Source organism: Corvus hawaiiensis, chromosome 25 (assembly GCF_020740725.1).
Source record: "Corvus hawaiiensis isolate bCorHaw1 chromosome 25, bCorHaw1.pri.cur, whole genome shotgun sequence".
Classification (NCBI taxonomy): domain Eukaryota; kingdom Metazoa; phylum Chordata; class Aves; order Passeriformes; family Corvidae; genus Corvus; species Corvus hawaiiensis.
The window spans coordinates 2994982-3015453 of NC_063237.1; the positions used below are offsets into that span (position 1 = coordinate 2994982).

The 20472-nt window shown below is 50.4% G+C and overlaps 1 protein-coding gene and 1 long non-coding RNA gene across 7 annotated transcripts in view; both read right to left on the reverse strand.

The window, feature by feature from the left end:
• The window catches only part of LOC125338383 (opioid-binding protein/cell adhesion molecule homolog), a 295496-nt gene that overhangs the window by 7771 nt on the left and 267253 nt on the right, over positions 1–20472 (reverse strand). For 4 of the 6 annotated variants that reach the window (XM_048329071.1, XM_048329074.1, XM_048329073.1 and 1 more), the window contains 5 exons: positions 16701–16933; positions 7409–7534; positions 6983–7129; positions 6785–6905; positions 6208–6359 (listed from right to left, as the gene is read on the reverse strand). In XM_048329071.1, the coding sequence (XP_048185028.1) occupies positions 6208–6359; positions 6785–6905; positions 6983–7129; positions 7409–7534; positions 16701–16933 (779 nt within the window). The remainder of the gene's footprint in view (positions 1–6207; positions 6360–6784; positions 6906–6982; positions 7130–7408; positions 7535–16700; positions 16934–20472) is intronic. The other 2 variants (XM_048329072.1, XM_048329070.1) reach the window with 1 other exon arrangement.
• Positions 1977–6113, reverse strand: LOC125338385. The gene is made up of 2 exons (XR_007208269.1): positions 5814–6113; positions 1977–2359 (listed from the first exon to the last, which is right to left on the reverse strand). It is a non-coding gene; the product is annotated as an uncharacterized LOC125338385 (long non-coding RNA).

Here is a 20472-nt window from a genome sequence, read left to right on the forward strand (position 1 = left end):
CCTCTAATAACCCCAATGACCTCTAGTAACCCCAATGACCTAGAGTAACCCCAATAAGCCACTGGTTGACCTCAAGTAACCCCCAATGACCTATAGTAACCCCCAAAGTGCTCTGCACAGAACATGTTTGACCTCTAGTAACCCCAATGACCTCTAGTAACCCCAATGATCTATAGTAACCCCAAAAAGCCACTGGTTGACCTCAAGTAACCCCCAATGACCCATAGTAACCCCAAAGATGCTCTGCACAGAGCGAGTTTGACCTCTAGCAACCCCAATGACCTAGAGTAACCCCAATGACCTAGAGTAACCCCAATAAGCCACTGGTTGACCTCAAGTAACCCCCAATGACCTACAGTAACCCCCAAAGTGCTCTGCACTGAACAAGTTTGACCTCTGGTAACCCCAATGACCTCTAATAACCCCGATAAGCCACTGGTTGACCTCATGTAACCCCCAATGACCTATAGTAACCCCAAATAGTAACTGGCTGACCTCCAGTAATGACCTATAGTAACCTCAAAGTGCTTTGCACAGAACAAGTTTGCCCTCTAATAACCCCAATGACCTCTAGTAACCCCAATGACCTAGAGTAACCCCAATAAGCCACTGGTTGACCTCAAGTAACCCCCAATGACCTATAGTAACCCCCAAAGTGCTCTGCACAGAACATGTTTGACCTCTAGTAACCCCAATGATCTATAGTAACCCCAAAAAGCCACTGGTTGACCTCAAGTAACCCCCAATGACCCATAGTAACCCCAAAGATGCTCTGCACAGAGCGAGTTTGACCTCTAGCAACCCCAATGACCTAGAGTAACCCCAATGACCTAGAGTAACCCCAATAAGCCACTGGTTGACCTCAAGTAACCCCCAATGACCTACAGTAACCCCCAAAGTGCTCTGCACTGAACAAGTTTGACCTCTGGTAACCCCAATGACCTCTAATAACCCCGATAAGCCACTGGTTGACCTCATGTAACTCCCAATGACCTATAGTAACCCCAAATAGTAACTGGCTGACCTCCAGTAATGACCTATAGTAACCTCAAAGTGCTCTGCACAGAACACGTTTGACCTCTAGTAACCCCAGTGACCTCTAGTAACCCCAAGTAGTAACTGATTGACCTCAAGTAACCCCCAAAGTGCTCTGCACTGAACAAGTTTGACCTCTAGTAACCCCCAATGACCTATAATAACCCCAAATAGTAACCGGTTGACCTCCAGTAATGACCTATAGTAACCCCAAAGTGCTCTGCACAGAACATGTTTGACCTCTAATAACCCCAATGACCTAGAGTAACCCCAAATAGTAACTGGTTGACCTCAAGTAACCCCAATGACCCATAGTAACCCCCAAAGTGCTCTGCAGAGAGTGTTTGACCTCTAGTAACCTCCGATGACCTCTAGTAACCCCAATGACCTATAGTAACTCCAAATAGTAACTGGTTGCCCTCCAGTAATGACCTATAGTAACCTCAAAGTGCTCTGCATAGAACATATTTGACCTCTAGTAACCCTCAAAGACCTACAAATGTTAATTGATTGACCCAAAGACCTAAAGGAACCATGTCCTACTCTATAGAGAGTGACTTTGACCCCAGGTAACCCAAATGGCTTACAGTAACTGCAAATGATGATTAGCTGGCCTCAAATTACCCCAATGACATAAATTAATCTGAAGATTTAGCCCTCTCCAGCTCTCTTGGAGCCCCTTTAGGCCCTGGAAGGGGCTCTAAGATGTCCCTGGAGCCTTCTCTCCTCCAGGTGACCACTCCCAGCCCTCCCAGCCTGGCTCCAGAGGAGAGTTGCTGTTTCCTGAGGGGTGCTTGGAGCAGAAGATGCTGAGGGGAGGGATGGCTCAACCCAGAGCCACAAGGCCCCGAGCACCAGCACAGCCATCCCCCAGCACCAGCCACCTGCTGGACATCTGCCCTGCTCCCACCCAGAACATCCACACAGCATAATCCACTCAATTAACAGGAAAAAATCATTTTATTGTTGACCAGAGAGAATGGAAGCCTTTGTAATTCCCCACCCAACAGTGTTCTGTCCCCTCCACTGCTTCCAGCCGGGCTGGCTGTGGCGCCATGGCACAGCAAGGTGTGACCACCGAGCCCTGAGCTGCCAACCAACAGATTCCTGAAGCACAAGAACGCTGAGGATTGCAATTCCCAGAACTCTTTGGCAGCAACTTCAGAGCTTACATACCTCAGACTTTTTGTGAGGTATTAATAATGGCAGGTGGGAACTTGCAGAATGATGAAATGAGGTGTGAGCTGCTCCCTTGACCTGAAAAGCAGTGCCGGTGGCAGACACAAAAGAGCATTTGGACAGATTCACCTGCCCTTCGAAGTTCCTGTAATGCACAAAAATAGATGTGGGGTAATTACTTTCTCTCCTGTACAAAAGACCTGGTTCAGATTTATATTCCCTGAATACAGCACTGCCTCCTTCTCCTCTCCTTACTAATTTCCACTCGTAGTATCTCCTAGGTTTGTCAGATTACTGGTTTGTGTGCACAAATAAACACAGAAAATCGCTGAAATCACAGACACTGCACAGCAATGGGGCAAACATGCTATTTCTTGCCTCTTTTTTTTTTTTTTTTTGGCATACATTTTGCATTGATTCTCTTTTTGCAAAACTCAAATAATTTATAGTGAGTCCCTGGCACAGGGTGCCCAGAGCAGCTGTGGCTGCCCCTGGATCCCTGGAAGTGCCCAAGGCCAGGTTGGACAGAGCTTGGAGCAACCTGGGACAGTGGGAGGTGTCCCTGCCCATGGCCGGGGGTGCAATTGGATGAGCTTTAAGGTCCCTTCCAGGCCAAACCATTCTGTGAGTCTATGACTTGTGTTTTAAGTGTTTTAAGTCAAGCAGTCTTTAAATATTGAATCAGAGCTCTTATTCTTAAAGACATAATTGCTTTCCCTTGCTTTTATGTATTTAGTCTGAAGCTGCTGATTCTTAAGAGAGTGCACAATAAAGCATGAAAAGATTTTATCTCTCCATAGAATAATTGGTTTAAATCACATCTAACACTTGGTATTTTAACTTACATTCAGTTAACTCACCCAATCATCAATCACAGAGATTACATACTAGAAATGAGACCCTGAGCATCAGAAAAATGCAGATGGCATCTTTTATAAAACGTCTACATCTCTCTTTATTCCAATAGCTCTTCAATGGAAAGGGCCAATAAAAGGTCCCAGAGCTCCCAGTTTGGTTTGGGGCTTGGGGGAATTTCTCTTGTTGACTGAGGAACACGCTGCACTTGAAAGAGATGTAAAGATGCAGGTTTGGGTGATTTTTTTCCCCCCTATCTCTAGACATAAATAGCAAGTACAATATGCAATGTTCTCATCAAAAAGTGAACCCAGACATGAAATTTTTAAATAAAAAAATCAGCAGATTTCCAACCACTTGTGCTGCTCTCCCCTTTGGCAAAGGCTGGTAGAGACTGTCCAAGAAACACCACGCACGTACCCAAATAGAAGCTCTCCACAGAGCCCATCTTTTCCGCTCTCCCCTGTGTTTCCAAGAAGCTGCAGTTTTGACTGACAAGCTGTTGAATTTCACAACACGTTCACAAAATGAAAAAAGCGCAATCTTTGAGGAGGGATGGAATCCCACCTGCTTAAATTCCTTCCTGAGCCCACTCCATGGCCTGCTCCTCACTGCTCCAGTGTGTTCCACTCAATACACACTTGAAAGATGGGGGGGGCGGGGGGGGGGAATAGAATATGAATGTTTGCCTTTTTCTCCATTAAAAGTTATGAAATTAAAATAGCTTTAGGTGTTCAGAGTGGTCAGCAATATTCAAAGGATGTGCCAATATCCCTTCAAAGACAAATTTAAGCTTCAGTGTTGGTGCAGGTAAATACCCACATGAAAACAAATAGAACATTTTAAGTTTTTTACTTTTCCTTACTAAGCCTTTTTCTTGCTGTCTCAATAGTAAATATTTTCCTAATCTTCCTTTTTATACAAAACAAGGATTAGAGGAATATTAGTATTCCACTGACCAGACCATTACTAACAGTAATGGAGTTGCTACAAGGCAGGGAGAGTTTGTTAAACTTGGCCACAGGATTGGGCTCCTAGGTCTCACTTTTTATGGATGTTTGATTTTTAATATCCCTGCTTTGCCAGCTATGGAATCACCTCCAATGTACTTCACTTCAGCCTGCTGGATCTGGGGGATTAATTTATTAAAACAAGGTGAAATTTTGTTTTCTCTGCATGTTGGCATCAATTAATAACTGGTGTGAGAGGATTGCTGTGCTGTCACGGGAGGGGTGTGTAAAGAACAACATTAACTGCTGAGAGAAGGAAAAATGCCTGGAAACAGATGATGTCAAATAAAAGATAACCATGAGATAGCTGCACGTATCCATAGCATGGAACAAAATCAAAAATCCCTAATCCAGGGCCCTTCTGAATAGAGGGAGTCACCTGCACTGAAATTTTTCTTTAGTCTGGTTTCAAGTCATGGAAAAAAGAAAGACTTAGGTGATGTTATTTTGTCTCACATCAGAGAGAGAGCAAGTGTAAGAGTGTCAGCAGGACAGGGAAATGGAAAAAAATTAATATTGGGAAAACTGGATTGAAAAATTAATGTACTTACTTATATACTAAATATCATAAATATAATATTTACTTTATAGAGTCATAGAATCATCAGGATTGGAAGAGATGTTTAAGAGTATCAAATCCAACCATCAATGCAGCACTGCCACGGTAATCCCTAAACCACTAAACCATTTATATATATATATATAATACCTCATATACATTGTAAGTTATATATTGTACTGTATAAAAACTAATGATGTATATTAGATATATTATAATTTATATACGGTGAGTATAATACATAATACATAATAAGGAACAATATATATATTATAACAATATATGTATATACAGCTATATATATATAATGATATGTCAACAAGACACTATTATTAAATGTAATTTATGAATAATATATTGTCATATCTATATACTTATGTTGTTGATATATTATTAATAATCTATTACATATTATATTTGTATTATATATTGTCTATTATACAATACTGCATTATACTGGATATTGGGAAAGATTTCTTCACCAAAAAGGTAAAACACGAGAGAACAGAACAGTGGAGAGGGAGCAAAACCCAAAGCTTTGACCCAAAGAGAAGAAATCAGGCCAGGGCAGAGGAGAACTGGTTAGAATAGAAAGGCCTGGACCAGCCCCTACCCAAACTCCACAGACTGGCACTCATCGGACACAAACACAACCCTACAGAGCCCAACAGAAGAGAGTGGAGCCGAAAACACCTGAATGGGCCAGCCAGCCCCACAACCAAAGCCAAAGATGTGCCCCTCCCATCACCCCAAATCACCAAGCACCCCCCAGGCCCCCACCACAGTGCAAGGCTCCCACTTTCCACCCTGATGCTGCCAAAGTCCAAACTGGTGTGGAAACTCTTCTCCCTCTCAACGTCTCCTTGAGCCTGCTGCCTGACTTCCATCCTCTCCCTCCTGCTGGAGCCCTGCTGGGGAAAGGCAGGCTCCTGCTGTCCTTGGACCGTGACAGCCCTCTCAGCTTGTCAGAATGCCAAAGGGACAGGCCACAGGTACACAGCACCTTCCTCAGTGACAGCTGTCCTTGATGACACCATTCCTCAAGCACCTTCCTGCCCTGGTGACCTGAATGTCACCCGTCCTGCTATTGCCAGCATAATGTGATCCCTGCTGGCAGTCCTGCCAGTAGCAAACAAGGGAAAACCCCACACCATGCACCCGGAGCGCATTCTCACCTGTGCCAGGCTCCCTCCTCACCCCTGTGCTCCAGCAACACCAGGGCTCAACCGGCTGTTGGCCAACTGTGCTGTGCACCCACTGTCGGGCTGATACAGATCTCATCCTCTGAGCATCCTCTGGCAGGACCTCACTGCTCGGGGTTTGTGCTGTTTGGCACCTCGATGGACCAGGAACACCAAATACGGCCAGCTCTGCTCCATTGCTCCACCACTGGCCGTCTGCCATCCTCTTTCTCTTCATCCTCCTCCTCCTCCTCTTCACTGTGCTCTTCAAACTCCTCTTCATCCTCCTCCTCCTCTTCATCCTCTTCCTCTCCAAATGCCTCCTCTTCACCCTCCTTCTCTTATTCCTCTTTGTCACCTCATCATACTGCAAAAAACTGGCACCTACCATAGAGGATGATGCTGGCGTTGGTGTTGCCCAGCTTGTTCGTGGCCACGCACGTGTAGTTGCCGTAGTCCTTCTCTGAGACGTTGAAGAAGGTCAGCGTGGACAGGCGGCCCTTGCTCTCGATCCGCACACCCTCCAGCCCGTTCGCTAACCTGTGGAGAAATGCGGGTAGAGGTGCTGGGAGAACAGGGCTGGGGCTCTGGGATGTATCTTGTCCCTCCCTCCCTGAGCACTCCTTTGCTCCACACCAGCCAACACCAGTATACACCCTCATGTTCCCCCACTGGACTTGCGCATCCCAGTTTTGAAGACAAACTCTTCATCCCATTCTCCATCCCATAACCCAGCCTGATCCACGTGTCCCACAGCCACCACCCCTGGGAGAAACAACTCTGGGATTTCCTCAGCCCTTAGTTGAGCACCCACCAAAAGGAGTTCTTAGCCCTTAGTTGAGCACCCACCAAAAGCCTTCTTCCACATAATACCCTCAGGCACTGTCACCCCCCTCTGCCTCCTCACCTCGTCACCCCAAGACTGTGGCTGCCCCCCATCCTCCACCGCCTCTGCAGCCCCTCACCTGGTGTCCTCCTTGAACCACTGAAACTCTGCCACGGGGACGGCCGAAGCCTCGCACTGCAGGATGCCCTTCTGGCCCACCGAGGCGCCCGTGTTCTTGGCGTTGGAGATGAATGGCGGGTCTGTGGAGACGTTGTGCTGTGTCACACTGGGCCCTGTGCAGCCACCCCAGCACCATTCCCCCATCCCTTGCACTCACAGTTGACAGTAACTTTGACTTTCCGCACGTCCGGGACGGCCACGTCGTTGACGGCGCTGCACTCGTACTCCCCGGACTGCTCCCGTGTGATGCCTGTGATCTCCAGGTACTCGTCCTCACTCACAAAGGTCTGCCCTAGGGGATGTACTGAACGTGTGGTACCGTCACCCATGGACACCCACACCAGGAACTCCCCCGTGCCCCTGCCCTGACGCGTCTGACGTATCTTCCACCCAGGAAGCTTGAGACAGCCCTTGACAAGCATCCTCAGCCCTGTCCCAGGGCACACCAACAGGTCAGCACCCCTGACTGTGAGTCACCTTAATGCCACCCTGACTGCCTCTAGGGGGACATCCATCCATCCCATACAGGCCAGGACAACCCCTCCTCAGACCCAGGAGGTTCATCCACCAAGCAAAGGCTCACCTTTCCCGGAGAGGTGCCGCCACGTGACAGTGGGCTCCGGTCTCCCAAAGGCCAGGCACATGAGGGTCACGCTGCTGCCCTCGTTCACGGTGATGTCCGACGAGATGTTGACAATCTGGGGGGGCACTACAAGACATAAAGGCCACCAAAGACACCATCAACACACCAGCTTGCCAGGCCCTACTGGGAGGCCCCAGCCATGAGACTTGTCGCATCACGTGACGCTGGTGTCCACTCCATTGCCCTGTCCAGTCACCAATTCCGTGTCTCCAAACCAGTATCTTGGACTGGAGCCAACCATGGATACGGGGCATGGAGGGGTCCACTCACTGTGCCAGCCCCTGCTCCGTGGCCAAGACCCCGATAACCAGCTCTCGTTATGGCCTGCGACAAGGCTCATATTTTAGCATATTTATTAAAGCTGTTTAAATTACTGAGCGTCTGCTCCTTCAATACCGGCCAGGGTGATTTATATTACTCTATCCCCAGATACTCCATCTAATAAATAACTTGGCAATCTCTGTACCCATAAATATCCCCAGCCACGGCAAAAAGCAATTAAAGCTCGCTTGCCAATGCCGCTTCCTGGCGCTCTGGGCTGTCGGACATAAGCCCCTAAAGGGTCTGCGCCCTAGGGAGTAGATGAGGCTGTATTTAACAACCCTCCCCAAACAAAACACCAACCTACAGTGCCAGAAAGGATGCCCTGTGCCCCCTCCTCAAGCACACAACATGCTGAGACTTCAGGTCTAGTGGCATCAGATGCCCAATACTTGTACCCAGGGCTCTCCCACAGTGCTGGGATTCAAGGATAATCACCTGAAAACCACTGTGGCCAACACCAGCACTGCCTGCAAGGGAAAGTGTGGCTGCCTGGCTCTGCTCACACCCCCGAGGAAGCTCTTCTCACACCCCCAGGGAGTGTGCGGCAGAGGCGGCACAGCAGGATGGAGCCATGGCAAAGATGCGGCGCGGGCTCTGCAGCCCTATGGGTTCTGCAAAGCAGTAAATTTCCCAGCAACTTGACACATTAATATAGAAGTACAGTCTGTTATAGCAGAGGGAGATTGTCTGAGTCCTTCAGGGGAAAGCAGCAATCCAAAAATGAAAAGTGTGTGCCGGCAACTGCTAGAAAATGTAGTTAACGCTCGGAGCAGAGCCGGCCAACTCCGACAGAGCAGCCACAATGAGCTGCAGGAAGGCTGCGAATGGCCCTTCCTCACTCAGACAAGATGACACCAACCCCTATTACCAGAATCCTTGCACCTCTCCCCTCCAATAACAGCACCTCAAACTGGTACCAGGAACATCTGAAAACTACTGGAACATCCAGGACAAGGCTTCCCACAACTGGGCATTGTTCATCTGCTCATGAGCTTGCAAACCAGCCCTCCTCGTGAGCAGCTTTGGTCTGAGATGACAGCAGCATCATTAGTGGATGCTGAGACCTTGGGATGCCACCCCTGCTCCAGATGGCAGGCTGTCTCCTCCTTGCGTGCTCTTGCCTACAGGTGCTGTGGAGCTGGACTAGAGCAATGGCGTGTGATGCAGAGCATCAGCAGAATTATGGTCGTAGTTCTATCTTCACCCTCCCAGCCACCTCCAGTTCAAGGCTGACATCCCTTTCCTGTCCCCTGAGTCCCAAACCACAAGTACAAATTGAGATGCAGAAACTGGTGCTCTGCGCACAGATGTGAGCCTGTCCCTCTCCTGGGCACAGAAATACTTCCATTCCAGTGGAAAAAATTACCACTACCCATAACCACTACAGCCCCAGTGCTCCCATTCGGAAAACCCCAAGCCACACAAAACCACACATCAGCCTGAAAGCCCTTCCCTTAGGAAAGGATGCTGACACAGACATGCCAGCAGGTCTCACAGTGAGGAACTGCATTTCCCGAACATCCAGAGGCCAGGGAAGCACGGCTGTGCTTCCACTGCCTGCCCTAATCCAATCAGGGATGTCCCTGTGAGCTGGCAGGGCAGTGGAGGGACACCCATGGACAGCACAGGGACCCCACTGGGCAGCTCGATACCCGTGACTGCGATCGTTGCCTACGAGGTTACCAGGACTTGGAGAAGGACATCGAAGGACCTTGATTACATTTTTATAGATCCCACTGACTGGGCTGTCAAGGATGGCGTCTCAAGGACACACTGGCTTTGCCATGGGAGGATTTAATCCTATGGGAGGAGTGGGTGGAAACTGGGGCCACTAAGGGATGCAGGAAGGGCGAGTTTGGTGACAAACATGACTGTGTGGATAAAAGCAACCTGCAGCCACGCCCTGTCAATATCATGGGACAGGGATGGCCAAGGCATGGCTGCCCTGACAAGCACAACCCACCAAAGCTGCCGTGTCTCAAGGTGGTGACAGCTTGGGATCGGTGCTGGGCGTGGAGTCCAAAGGCTCTCCCATGCCCCATAGATCCCTCTTGGCCCCCCCCTCCCAGGTCAGGCAGCCCTGCTAATGCCTTGTGGCCCTCCAGCATGACTGCAGGTGTTGTTCCTAGTCCTTTACCTGGTGACAGCATCCTTTCCCTGAATTACCTCTGGTTCTCTACAGTTCTCTCCCTCTGCCCTACACAGCTGCAGTCAGAAAAATAGGGCAGAACACCATCTCTATCCCCTTTTATCCATAGTCCTTCCTCGTAGAAGTCTAGAACTACAAGCAAATTGAATACAGAATAAATCCTGGGGAAGCGACGAGCGGCGCGGTCTCACCGGAGCGACGAGCAGCGCACAGAGGATTTCGTCAACCCTGCGTAATATTAATCACAGGGAAGTTAATGCATAAGGTTTGGTAAGCCAAAAAATACATTTGCACTGTAATTTCTTGTTTGTTCGGAAAGCTGGCGAGAGAAATTGAATGTGAAAGCAATGCCACTAAATTCAATAACAATAAGCCCGTGATTTATCTCCTTCCTTTACCACTCGAGACCTGAACTGCCTGATGAGCCCATCCACGCTCTCCGTGGGGTCTGGGCTCATGCCAGTGTCTGCCACCACCCATGGGAACTGTGAGGTGCCATCCCTGCCCTCCCTTCCCAGACTGGGCCCTGTGGGGCTGGCCGTGGATCACACCTTGGTGACGCTACTGTGTTCTGTGATGCTACGTGCAATACTCGGGGTATCTGTGGGACTCTCCCCAGTATGCTCCATCCCGCCATCTGCTCTGGGCACCAGTGATGGCTTTGCACTTGTTGTCCCATCTGGGGACAAAAGCAAAGGGAAAGCTCGAACCTGGTGAGCCACTACTGGACACTCAAGCGTGAGGAGGGATGGTCATTGCCGGTGGGGACGCCCCTTCCCTACTAAACCGTGCGGGAAGAAACAGCACCTCGGGAATCGCTGCGTGATCAGTGACTACACACACCGCTGACGCACATGACCGCGTGCAGGCTGACTCATCCCCCGGCCGCTCCAGAGCGCCGATCCCTACCGGAGGCACTCGCTGCCGTGGCCCTGGATTATTTTTAGCTGCCAGATCATTACTGCTGCACGCCTCGGAGCAGAGAGCCTGCATGAGCACTGCAGCTGACACATGCAACTGATGTCCCTCCTCCACATCATTAGCTCCTAATCCATTAAAAGAGACCTCTTCCTACACTGCTGGTAAGGGGAGATGAGGGATGGATACCTCTGAGCTCCTCAAACCGCCAGGCAACAGCCACTTGTCCACCTTGACTTGGGGGACAGGTCCCCATAGGGACAGTAGAGAGGGACAGCTCATCTTCAGAGTTCTGAAGCCTCCCTGGACACCGTCACACCTACAGAACGTTGTGGTGCTGCCCTGGCACCTTGCTTTCCATCCCCTCTCACATACCTCCGATTTTGGGGAGGTGCAGTGTTCATGCAGCTCCCTCAGCTCTCCAGCTGCAGTGTCCAGCTGTGTCCTGTGACAGGTGATGCTGTCACCGGCAGGGAGGGGGACTGTCACCCTAGCAGGGGTCGGATGCCTGCAGGAGATGACACTGCCTCCCTTCACAGCACCCCAGCTGCCTATAGCCCCAGGCATCTCCAGCTCTGCACAAGCCTCCCCGGCACAGGCAGGATGGGGCTGTCAGAGGTGTCACCGTGCAAGGTCTCATTAGCGTACAGAAAGTCAGCACAAAGGAGGCAAATATGCTGAAAGCTCACATTTTGCCTGTGCTTTCCATCTCCTTTGCTGATGAGAAGCACAGCGGGGTGGCACCGGGGCCTCCTCCAGTCCATGTGTGTCTGCTGAAGGCACCAGCAATACGAGACCTTCCCTAGAACAGCTCCTGTTTGGGGCTGATGTCCTTAAACAGGGCCCCTGAGAGCCAGCTCCTGGCTGGCAGATGGAAATGGATGTTTTCCCTCTCTCCAGCTCACTGCTTTTGGGGTGCAGGAGACACCTGAAAGGACACACAGAGTAACCCAGTGCAAATGCACCTCAGTGTTCCCACGGGGGAGGTGACTGGGGCAATGAGGTGACATCGGTGGCTTCTCAGCAGCGATGACGATCATCTCTGATCTAACCTTCCTGGTGGCAGCCCAGTCTGAGAGGCTCATCAGAGGTGATTTTATTGAGATAATGGATTAAACACTTCTAAAAGCTACAGTTTGGTCTACAAAATGATTTTTGTCAAATTTCCCTGCCAAGCGAGCGGCGTGTCATGGCCTCACTTTTTCTACAGGCACTGCATTTTGGGAATATTTTCCCTTTCCCTTTGCTGTGTCTTGAACACCCTCTTTTCACAGCCTTCCCCCAGTAAAACACTCTCTGTGGCATCCTTTTATGGGATGGAACACGTCAAAAATGAAATAGAGGCACCGAGCACCCTTTGCCAGGCGGACTCACCCGACTGCTCGCAGCACATCCTTTTCCTCCAAGTTTTCACACTGAGACAGGGAAAGCAATAAAAACCGAAACTCACAGTGTTATACCTACTGTGTAACCACCTGTCAGTAAATTTATGAACAATTAGGAAGTGAGAGTGCTTCCCAGGGAGCTATTTGTGCGCAAGCTAAAACGTTCTTTCTGTTTGGAAGTATAATGGGGAAACAACTTCGCCAGTTCTTCCTCCTCTTCCCCAGTTTTGTTTTTTTGCAGTAATTAATCATCTGATGCTGCTGGTCCCTGTGGCACATCCTGATGGCTCCTTTTCACCAATTTCAAGCAGCTTTGAGAATGGGAGCCTGAGGATGCTGTCTGGGTGTACCCCATCCTGTCCCTTTCCCGTTTTCCCATCCGGATTTCGGGGCAGCACATCATGGCAGGCACTTTAGGGACAGCGGTTGCTCCTGTCTGGGCGGTGTGTGCTGTTTTCTGCCTGCCAGTCCAACTCTTCCTCCTTCCAGGCCTTCCCCCTCTCCCTGCCCTCACTCCTTCATTACTCTTTCATTTCTCCCCTTTGCTGCCTCCTGCCCTTTTGATGCTCTGGTGCTTTTCTGTGTGCGCACATTTCCTTCTCTCTTTCCTTTGTTTCAGGGTCTCTGGGCTTTTCTTCTCATCCTTTTTTTTTTGTTTTTATTCCCCTTCCAGTTGCTTCCTTCTTCAATCTTTGCTATTCCTTCCAGATTTTCGATGGGCTGCTTTGGCTCTGAATTCACTGCCACATTGCCCCTGCATCGCCTACATTTGGCCATTTTCACTCTCCTGCCCATCCTCTGCCTCTTCAGGGAGAAAGGAAGGTTGAGATAGGGGCCTGGTTGCTCCTTTTCATCCAGTCTTTTCCCTTTGAAGAAAAAGATCTCAATGGGGATGGCTTGTGGGGGAGGGGTGGCCATTTGAAAGCCTTAAGGAGCCAGTTGTTATCACGAGGGAAAAATAAAAGACTCTGTTTGGTTTTGAAACACTCACTGAGAAGCTAGGTCTGCTTTGAGAGGCAGTGGGTGAGACACAGGACCAGCTCCAGGACAGCATCCTTAGGTGCATTTGAATAACACACCACGCAACCACAGCCTGTAAATGAAGGCCATGGTCCTTCCAAACCTGGACAAGGAAAGCAGCGAACACCAAGATGGGAAATGGATTGTGCCAACCAGAAACAACAGTAGCAATGCCAACCGCTGGGACAGGCTTCAGTGAAAATCTGTGGCGAGTAGGATTAGGCAGTACAGGGAAGGGTCCTCTAAATGAATCAGAAACAGAGGACACCTGAGGAATACCAAATCCATCTGTTAGGTAAGGATGGCCCAGTACCAAGGTTTACCACCAAAATCTCCACCAGATGGGATCCCAAGCTCACAGCCTCCACCAAAACACTGACCCTGAGCTCCATGTTTCAGACTGAAGTACACCCTGAAGCAGCCCAAGCCATGAAGGCAGGGCTGCATCCTGCCTACAGTCTAACACACTCCTCACACCAAAACCATCCTGCAGCACGATGCCATTAAGGTCTCCCAGCTCCTCCTTGCAAGCCTGCACCTCCCAGGAGCTCTCACTCCCTCTCCCCCTTTTGAGAAGTGGCTTTCACAGTGCTCACCCCAGAGAGGCAGGAGGGCTCACCAAGGTCCACCCCCCCTTCAGCTCCACTCCAGCCTTTATGACAAGAGGAGGATGAGGTGGTTCATCTCCTACTTATATGAGCTTAAATGCCTGTTCTCTCTGCATCCCGAATTCTCCCCAGAACACACCAGCGTGCCAAAAGCATCATGCATGTCTCTGAAAGCATCCATCCCTTCATCACGAGGCAGCTCCTGACAAAAAGAGGAAAAGGGAGACAAAAAAAAACCCTCTGGCTTCCTGCCATCTACGCTCTTATAAACCCTGTTAACAGCTCTTGCAATGAACCAATGCAAGAGACATATTAATAGTGCTACTAAGAGACACATTTACTGTTGACGGCGATTCCCTGGCAGATTTATTGCTGGGTTGCTGGGAGGGAAGGCCAGGCCCTGCAGTAGCACAATTAAAACCCAAATGAACACGGGAACAAAGAATCAATACTCTCTCCGGCCAACTTATAGTTTTGCAAAATACAAATAGAAATTAATTGACCTGAATATAGCTGCTAACTGGTCATTACTGCTTGTTTCTCATCCCGCTGGCACAGTGAGGGCAACAAACAGAGGACAGACCTAAACTTCATTTCCGAGGCCAGAAACAGGGCTTTGCTCCCATCCCTGTAAAGTGTGTGCTCTGCTTGCAGTAAGACCCAGAACAAAATCCATCTTTGGAAAATCCCTCCTTTCCTTTCAGCTCTGAGCTAAGGACTGTGATTCACCATCACAGAAACCACAATTTAGCCACCAAGGAACTGCAGTGGAGCTGAATGGTAGAATGGCTTGGGTTAGAAGCGACCTTAAAGCTCATCTTGTTCCAACACCCTGCCATGGGCAGGGACACCTTCCACTAGGCCAGGTTGCTCCAAACCCTATCCAACCTGACCTTGAACACTTCCAGGGATGAGGCATCCACATCTTCTCTGGGCACCCTGTGCCAGGCCCTCAGCACCCTCACAGGGAGGAATTTCTTCTTTACATCAAGCCTAAATTTCCCCTTTCAGTTTGAACCCATTACTCCTTTTAACTACAGCTCCTGATGAAGGGTCCTTCTCCGACTTCCTTTTAGGCTCCTTCAGATACTGGAAGGCTCCATACAACCTTCTCTTCCTCAGGCTGGACCAGGAACAGAGCACAGGAGGATTTGCCTCTCTCATCACCACCATCAAAGGCACCTACAGATGGATTTTCTCAGCAACCCAGCTTAGGCAAACCGTGTGGTTTGAGCTGAACAGATTGGAAGGGAAGTACAGACTCTGCTCAGCACAGACCACTTGACCTGTGCCTGCACCCCCAGTTCCTCTCAGGCTTCCCTCCAGCTGTGGAGAAGCGACACTGCTGAGAACCAGAGTCATCGCTGCGGTGGGAGCAATTCAACAGGACTTGCTCACACCAGGAAAAAACTTTCCCCAGCACAGTTAGGAATGCCTCACCACCGGACAGTCACTCTGGACACAAACTCTCTCCCACCTTCACCTGCCCAAGCCTGGCAAGTGCCTGCATCACCCTGAAAAAGGGGTGAGGGCGGCGGGTGCTGAGCATCGCCGTCATTCACCCGACTTCATTAGGTGCAAAGCACTCAGATACTTCACCGGTGTTGACTGGATGGATTAGCACGATTAGAGAGCAGACAGGATAAACAGATTAAAGCTCACAGATGGACAGCTCGCATACAACTCAAAAGGGGGAGAGGGACAGCTCCGAAAAAGGGGATGGAGGGATGCTTCCAGTGATCTCCACTCCCCTCTTCCCGAGGTGAACACTCCCCTTCTTCCCCACAGCCTGGTGCACACAATCCAAGGTTTCCCAACACACTCCCACAGCCACCAGGGAGGAAAACCTGTTGGATAGGTGACCACAATCAACCCCTGCCTCCTGCCAACGAGAAGGGTACATAAATACATGCATAACTCTGTTGGGGGCTTCTCGGAGACATGGCGAGGCTGAGAAAGTTTTCAGATTTGCTCATTGCAAAATCAATACCCATCAGCTGTTTGAAATTAAAGGAAAGATTAGGTCCTGGTTTTATACACGCTTTATTGTATTCCGAGAGCTTTCTACTCAGCCAAATAAATCTTCTTTAAGAGGATTAGGAAACTTTCATTATCTTTATCTAACCTGAACTAACACTAACTCTGAAAAATTAATCTAGAGACCGGACAAAAGCCAGTAGCTGGTGCAAAGCCACAAGAATATGGAGGCAGCATCTATCTGAGTGCTACTGGCCCCTCTGATCTGCCAGCACCTGCACCCCCTCATCAGAACATCCTCAAGATGCTGCTTTGCAACCCAACAGCATCTGCTATATTGATACACTTGCCTGTGAAGCCCGGTGCCAAAAGTCCTTCATGGCCACACAGTGACTTTTTGACCTCTCCCCCAAAACCATGGACCCTGTGCTGTTGGGATCTGCTTCTCCTCTGTGCCTGGCAGCATGCTGCTTTTGGCTCTTCTGAAGAACCTTCCTAACAAACCCCTGACGGACCAAGCTGAGCAACATGGTTCCAAGCTGTGGAGACAGGTCCAGTTCACAGCAGGGACAGGCAAAGGGGGAATAAGGAAGAGATCAGCAGCCCCACTGTCAGTTCTCAGGTGTCCTCTGCCCCATGTGATGACTGTACAGCACAGTGAGGCTGAGACAATGCCCGTTCATCTCCTCCCTGGCATGGTGGGCACTTGTCCACACCATGCCCTGCAATGCCTGAAGCAACTAATGCTGGCTCCAACTCCACTACCAAGAGGGTCTCCAAACCCTTCCCAAGTCCAGGCAGCCTTCCAGATCAAACCATCCAGCAACAGCACGAGGCACGTTCAGACCTACCTTGCACGATGAGATGGACGCGTGAGGTCTTGGGGTGATTGTCTGTCTGCACGGAGCAGGTGTAGGGGCCCTCATCATATATGTCCACGTTGTGTATCTTGATGCTGTACTGGGTTTTGGTGTTGGACAGGATGACCACGCGGTTGTCTATAGACCACTTGTCATTGCCGGCATACAGGATGGTGCTGCGGTTCAGCCACGCTACCCGCGTGACCCGGTCATCCACAGTACACCTGGAGGGGACACACAGAGGGTCAAACACCTGGAATGGGACACACAGAGAGCATCCTGGGTCCCAAAAGGGGATGGGAGCAGGATGGGAGTGTGGCTGCCCAGCACTGCCAGCATGGAGATGGTGCTGTGCTTCCCTGTTTCCACATCCCCCCATCACGTGAGATTTCATACAAACAGTGGGTTCTCCTGAAATAAAACCTCTCTTTTCCTTTTACACACAGCTGGGGAGCCACAGACAAAATTCCCATTGTTTGACTCTGCAAGCCAGCCAGACCATCTCTATCACCCTTCTCACGCACCTCCACAGCCCCCCTCGCCTTCGCTGTGCACTGAGAATTCCAGATGAAGCTGTAAAATGTGCTGACAGTTCAGCTTGTCTGTACAGCCCTCAAGCCATCCCCGGGGTGATAAACACCCCCACTGCCAGGGACAGGGGCCATGGCACATGCACGGGGAGAGGGGAAGAAGAGAAACAGCTGGAGACGGCCAAGCCAGCACACGGGGAAGGCAAGGGAACATTTGGATAAGCAGCTGTAAATCCTACAAGTGCCTTGAAAACACAACGCGGTCGTTTCCATTATTTATTTCCTGCCTGGCTCCCACCCTCCCCGCTCTGAGACACGCAGGAGCTCAGCAGCTCCGGTCCACGGCGCTGAGTTACACTTGGCAAAGAATGGGATGGGGGGGAAGGGAATTAAAATGTTCCTGGAAAACATGGCTTTTTCATTCTGCTTGATAGCTTCTTCTCCATCTATTTACTTGTGGCCTTCTCTGCTGCCACCATGGCATCTGCAGCAAAAGCTCTGAGTGTTTGGTTAAATTAAGAGCCCAGTATCTCTTGGGAGTTCCACCTTTGCCACCTGAGGACCAGGCTAGGGAAGCTTTTACTTGGCATGAAAAAAATAACGGGAAAATCAAGCTAGACGTGAGCTAGTGCTGGCAGTGGCAGAGCTGCCACAGCTTTGTGCAGCCAGGACTGTAGGAAAAGGCACCTACAGTCAATCAAGAAACTCGTGCGAGTCCCTCTCCACATGCCTGTAAATTCAGACAGGGGCTGGGAGGCTGTTCCTGTCCTCATCCCCATCACAGCACCTCTCCTGCCCAGGCTCCGGGGGTGTTATATGCCTCCCTTGCTGAGATTGCAGAGCGTCACCTCGATCGAGATTATTAATCGGGCGCAGGGAAGGGGCGATACTTGGCATGTTTGAGGGTCCCCCCGGGTGCTCGGTTCAGAGGAACGTGCCATATATTCTCCTGCAAACAAGTAATTTTCCCCTTGCAGGAGCTGTATGTCTCTGCCAGCCACATCACGTACGGACGCCGGGAAAGACGGATGGCCCTCCACGCCCACCGCGGCACTGCCGGCACGCCGGGAGCCTGCTCGGTGTCAGACATGCCCCGGCGCCAGCTCGGCTCTGCCGGACCAAGGCAGCCTTGTGCCGGCAGACGGCATTGTCCTTGTCGGGAAGCCAAGCCCTCTCTTCCTTCAAATTAACTGGGGGAGAGCTAAGCACAGCCGAGTTAAGTTCGGCCCTGAGGGATTCCAGTCTAGTGGACTATTACTGCTGTCTCACTTCATTATAATGAATAATAAAGAGATACTTACACACGGCTTCTGTAAATTATTCATTGCGTGCACTGAAAAATCAGGGCAGCAATATGTAAAACAGACAACTTGCATGTCTGCGCTCATATAAATATCCAGACTACAGCCCTGCGAGGCACTCTCGGGTCCCCTCATTAGGGGTGAAGCACAAGGACTCGGGTTTGAAGTGACAGGGGTGAGACGCTCGTGCCACCGCTGAGTACGTTTGGCTGTTGCTGCCCAGCTTCGGCTGGCACATGTGGAATATCCTTCCCAAGGAGGTCTGGGGCCAGTGCAGGATACCTGAGAACTGGGGTGGTTCATTCTGCATTTACAGCTCACATTTACATCTCAGAGCTGCACCCGCACAAGCACTCAGGGATGTCCCAGGTGGACACGCTCACAGGAGGGAGGGCAAGGACAGCATCACCCTCTCTTGTCCGTGGTGCTGGTGACAGGTACTGTCCTCAAAACCACTTGGAACAAGCAGGCAGCAGCAGCTTGGAGATCTCTGTAACAAACCCATGGTAAGAGCAAGGAGGCAAAGGCTCCTCCTTCCCATCCCTCCAGCTCACTCTTCAGTTGCTGCCACTCAACAGCTAATTTAGGACCAAGTGCCTTCGGCTTTGTGCAGCATCATGCTCCTATCCACCGGAGCCCAGACCATCCCCTGCAGCTACAGACGACCAGACAACCCTCCTGCAAAAAACCAGCCCTCCTGCACCTCCTGGGAACGTGTCAGAACCACCACCAGCAGAAAAGCCCATCCACCAGCTGGCACAGAACACATGGCATTCCTGGGGACACCTTCTCTGCTGATCTCACCTTCCCACTGCCAGTTTTCCCATGCCCTGGCAATTGGCACTACAAAGAGAATACCGACAGATATCCTGGCACAAGGAGCACCTCATCAGCTTCTTTACCTGTCTGGGAAAGCGATCTCCATTAGCTGCTAAGCTGACGGCGCTCACTTGTCTGCTGAGCCGTCTTTGCTCCCCATTTCCAATTGACCAGGATTATGATAATGTCTCCAGTAAGCAAACAGGTAAAGAGACTTCTGCAAAGTGTTTAGATAAAGCAGACAAGCTCTGACAAAGCTGGATAATAAAGCAGGCCAGGAGGTTTTCCCTTGAAGGGATCTAATTAAAACCAAAGACAAACTCCCATTAACAGTTTCCTGAAGGCACCGTATCCATCTCCAGAAACTGCCTTACGAGTCCAGAAGGGACAAAAGACAATAAAGAACCTGTCACGTGGGAGGGAAATAAACTCATCCTGGCTCTGCTGTTCACCTGGAGAAAGCCCATCAGCAAGGCAGAGGGAATATCTCGAGAATGATATCATCAGCCCGCAGCGCACGCTGCATCCCAGCTACCCCACGCATCCCTTCTTTGTGCAACGTGACCCGTCCCATCAGCTCCTCCATCTCTGCATCCCACTCACACCCTCATTGCCTTTGAGCAGAGACTTTTCACCATCTGCAACCCTTCAGCTGCCTCCAACCACTGTTGCTCTCCGTCAGAGTGGCTGGGGAGCTTTGGATGCTGGGTTTTGCTGGAGCTCCGGCCCCCACAGCACTCACAATGATACATGTGGGCTTTCGAAGGCTTCATCCCCTGAGACCCACATTGATCCCCTCACTCTGCGGGAGGACAAGAGCTGCTGTAGGGATCCCAGCGCTCCACCAGAGACGAGGGTGATGAACCTGAACACGGCAGCATGAGAAGATGCATGAGGGTGGGAGCTGGGGGCACCGATGCTGCGCTGCTTCCCCTCTAATTGCCCCTATTCCTCATTCTTAAATGCTAATTTTGAAGTTTGCCGTGGAATTATTTCACTTAGTGTCAACAATACAGATAACTCCGCTGACGTGCTCTTTGTGTTCAGTGGCACACAGTGACCGTCTCCCTCCTCCTGCACCTATTAAGAGACACCCCACATCTCTCCCACAGC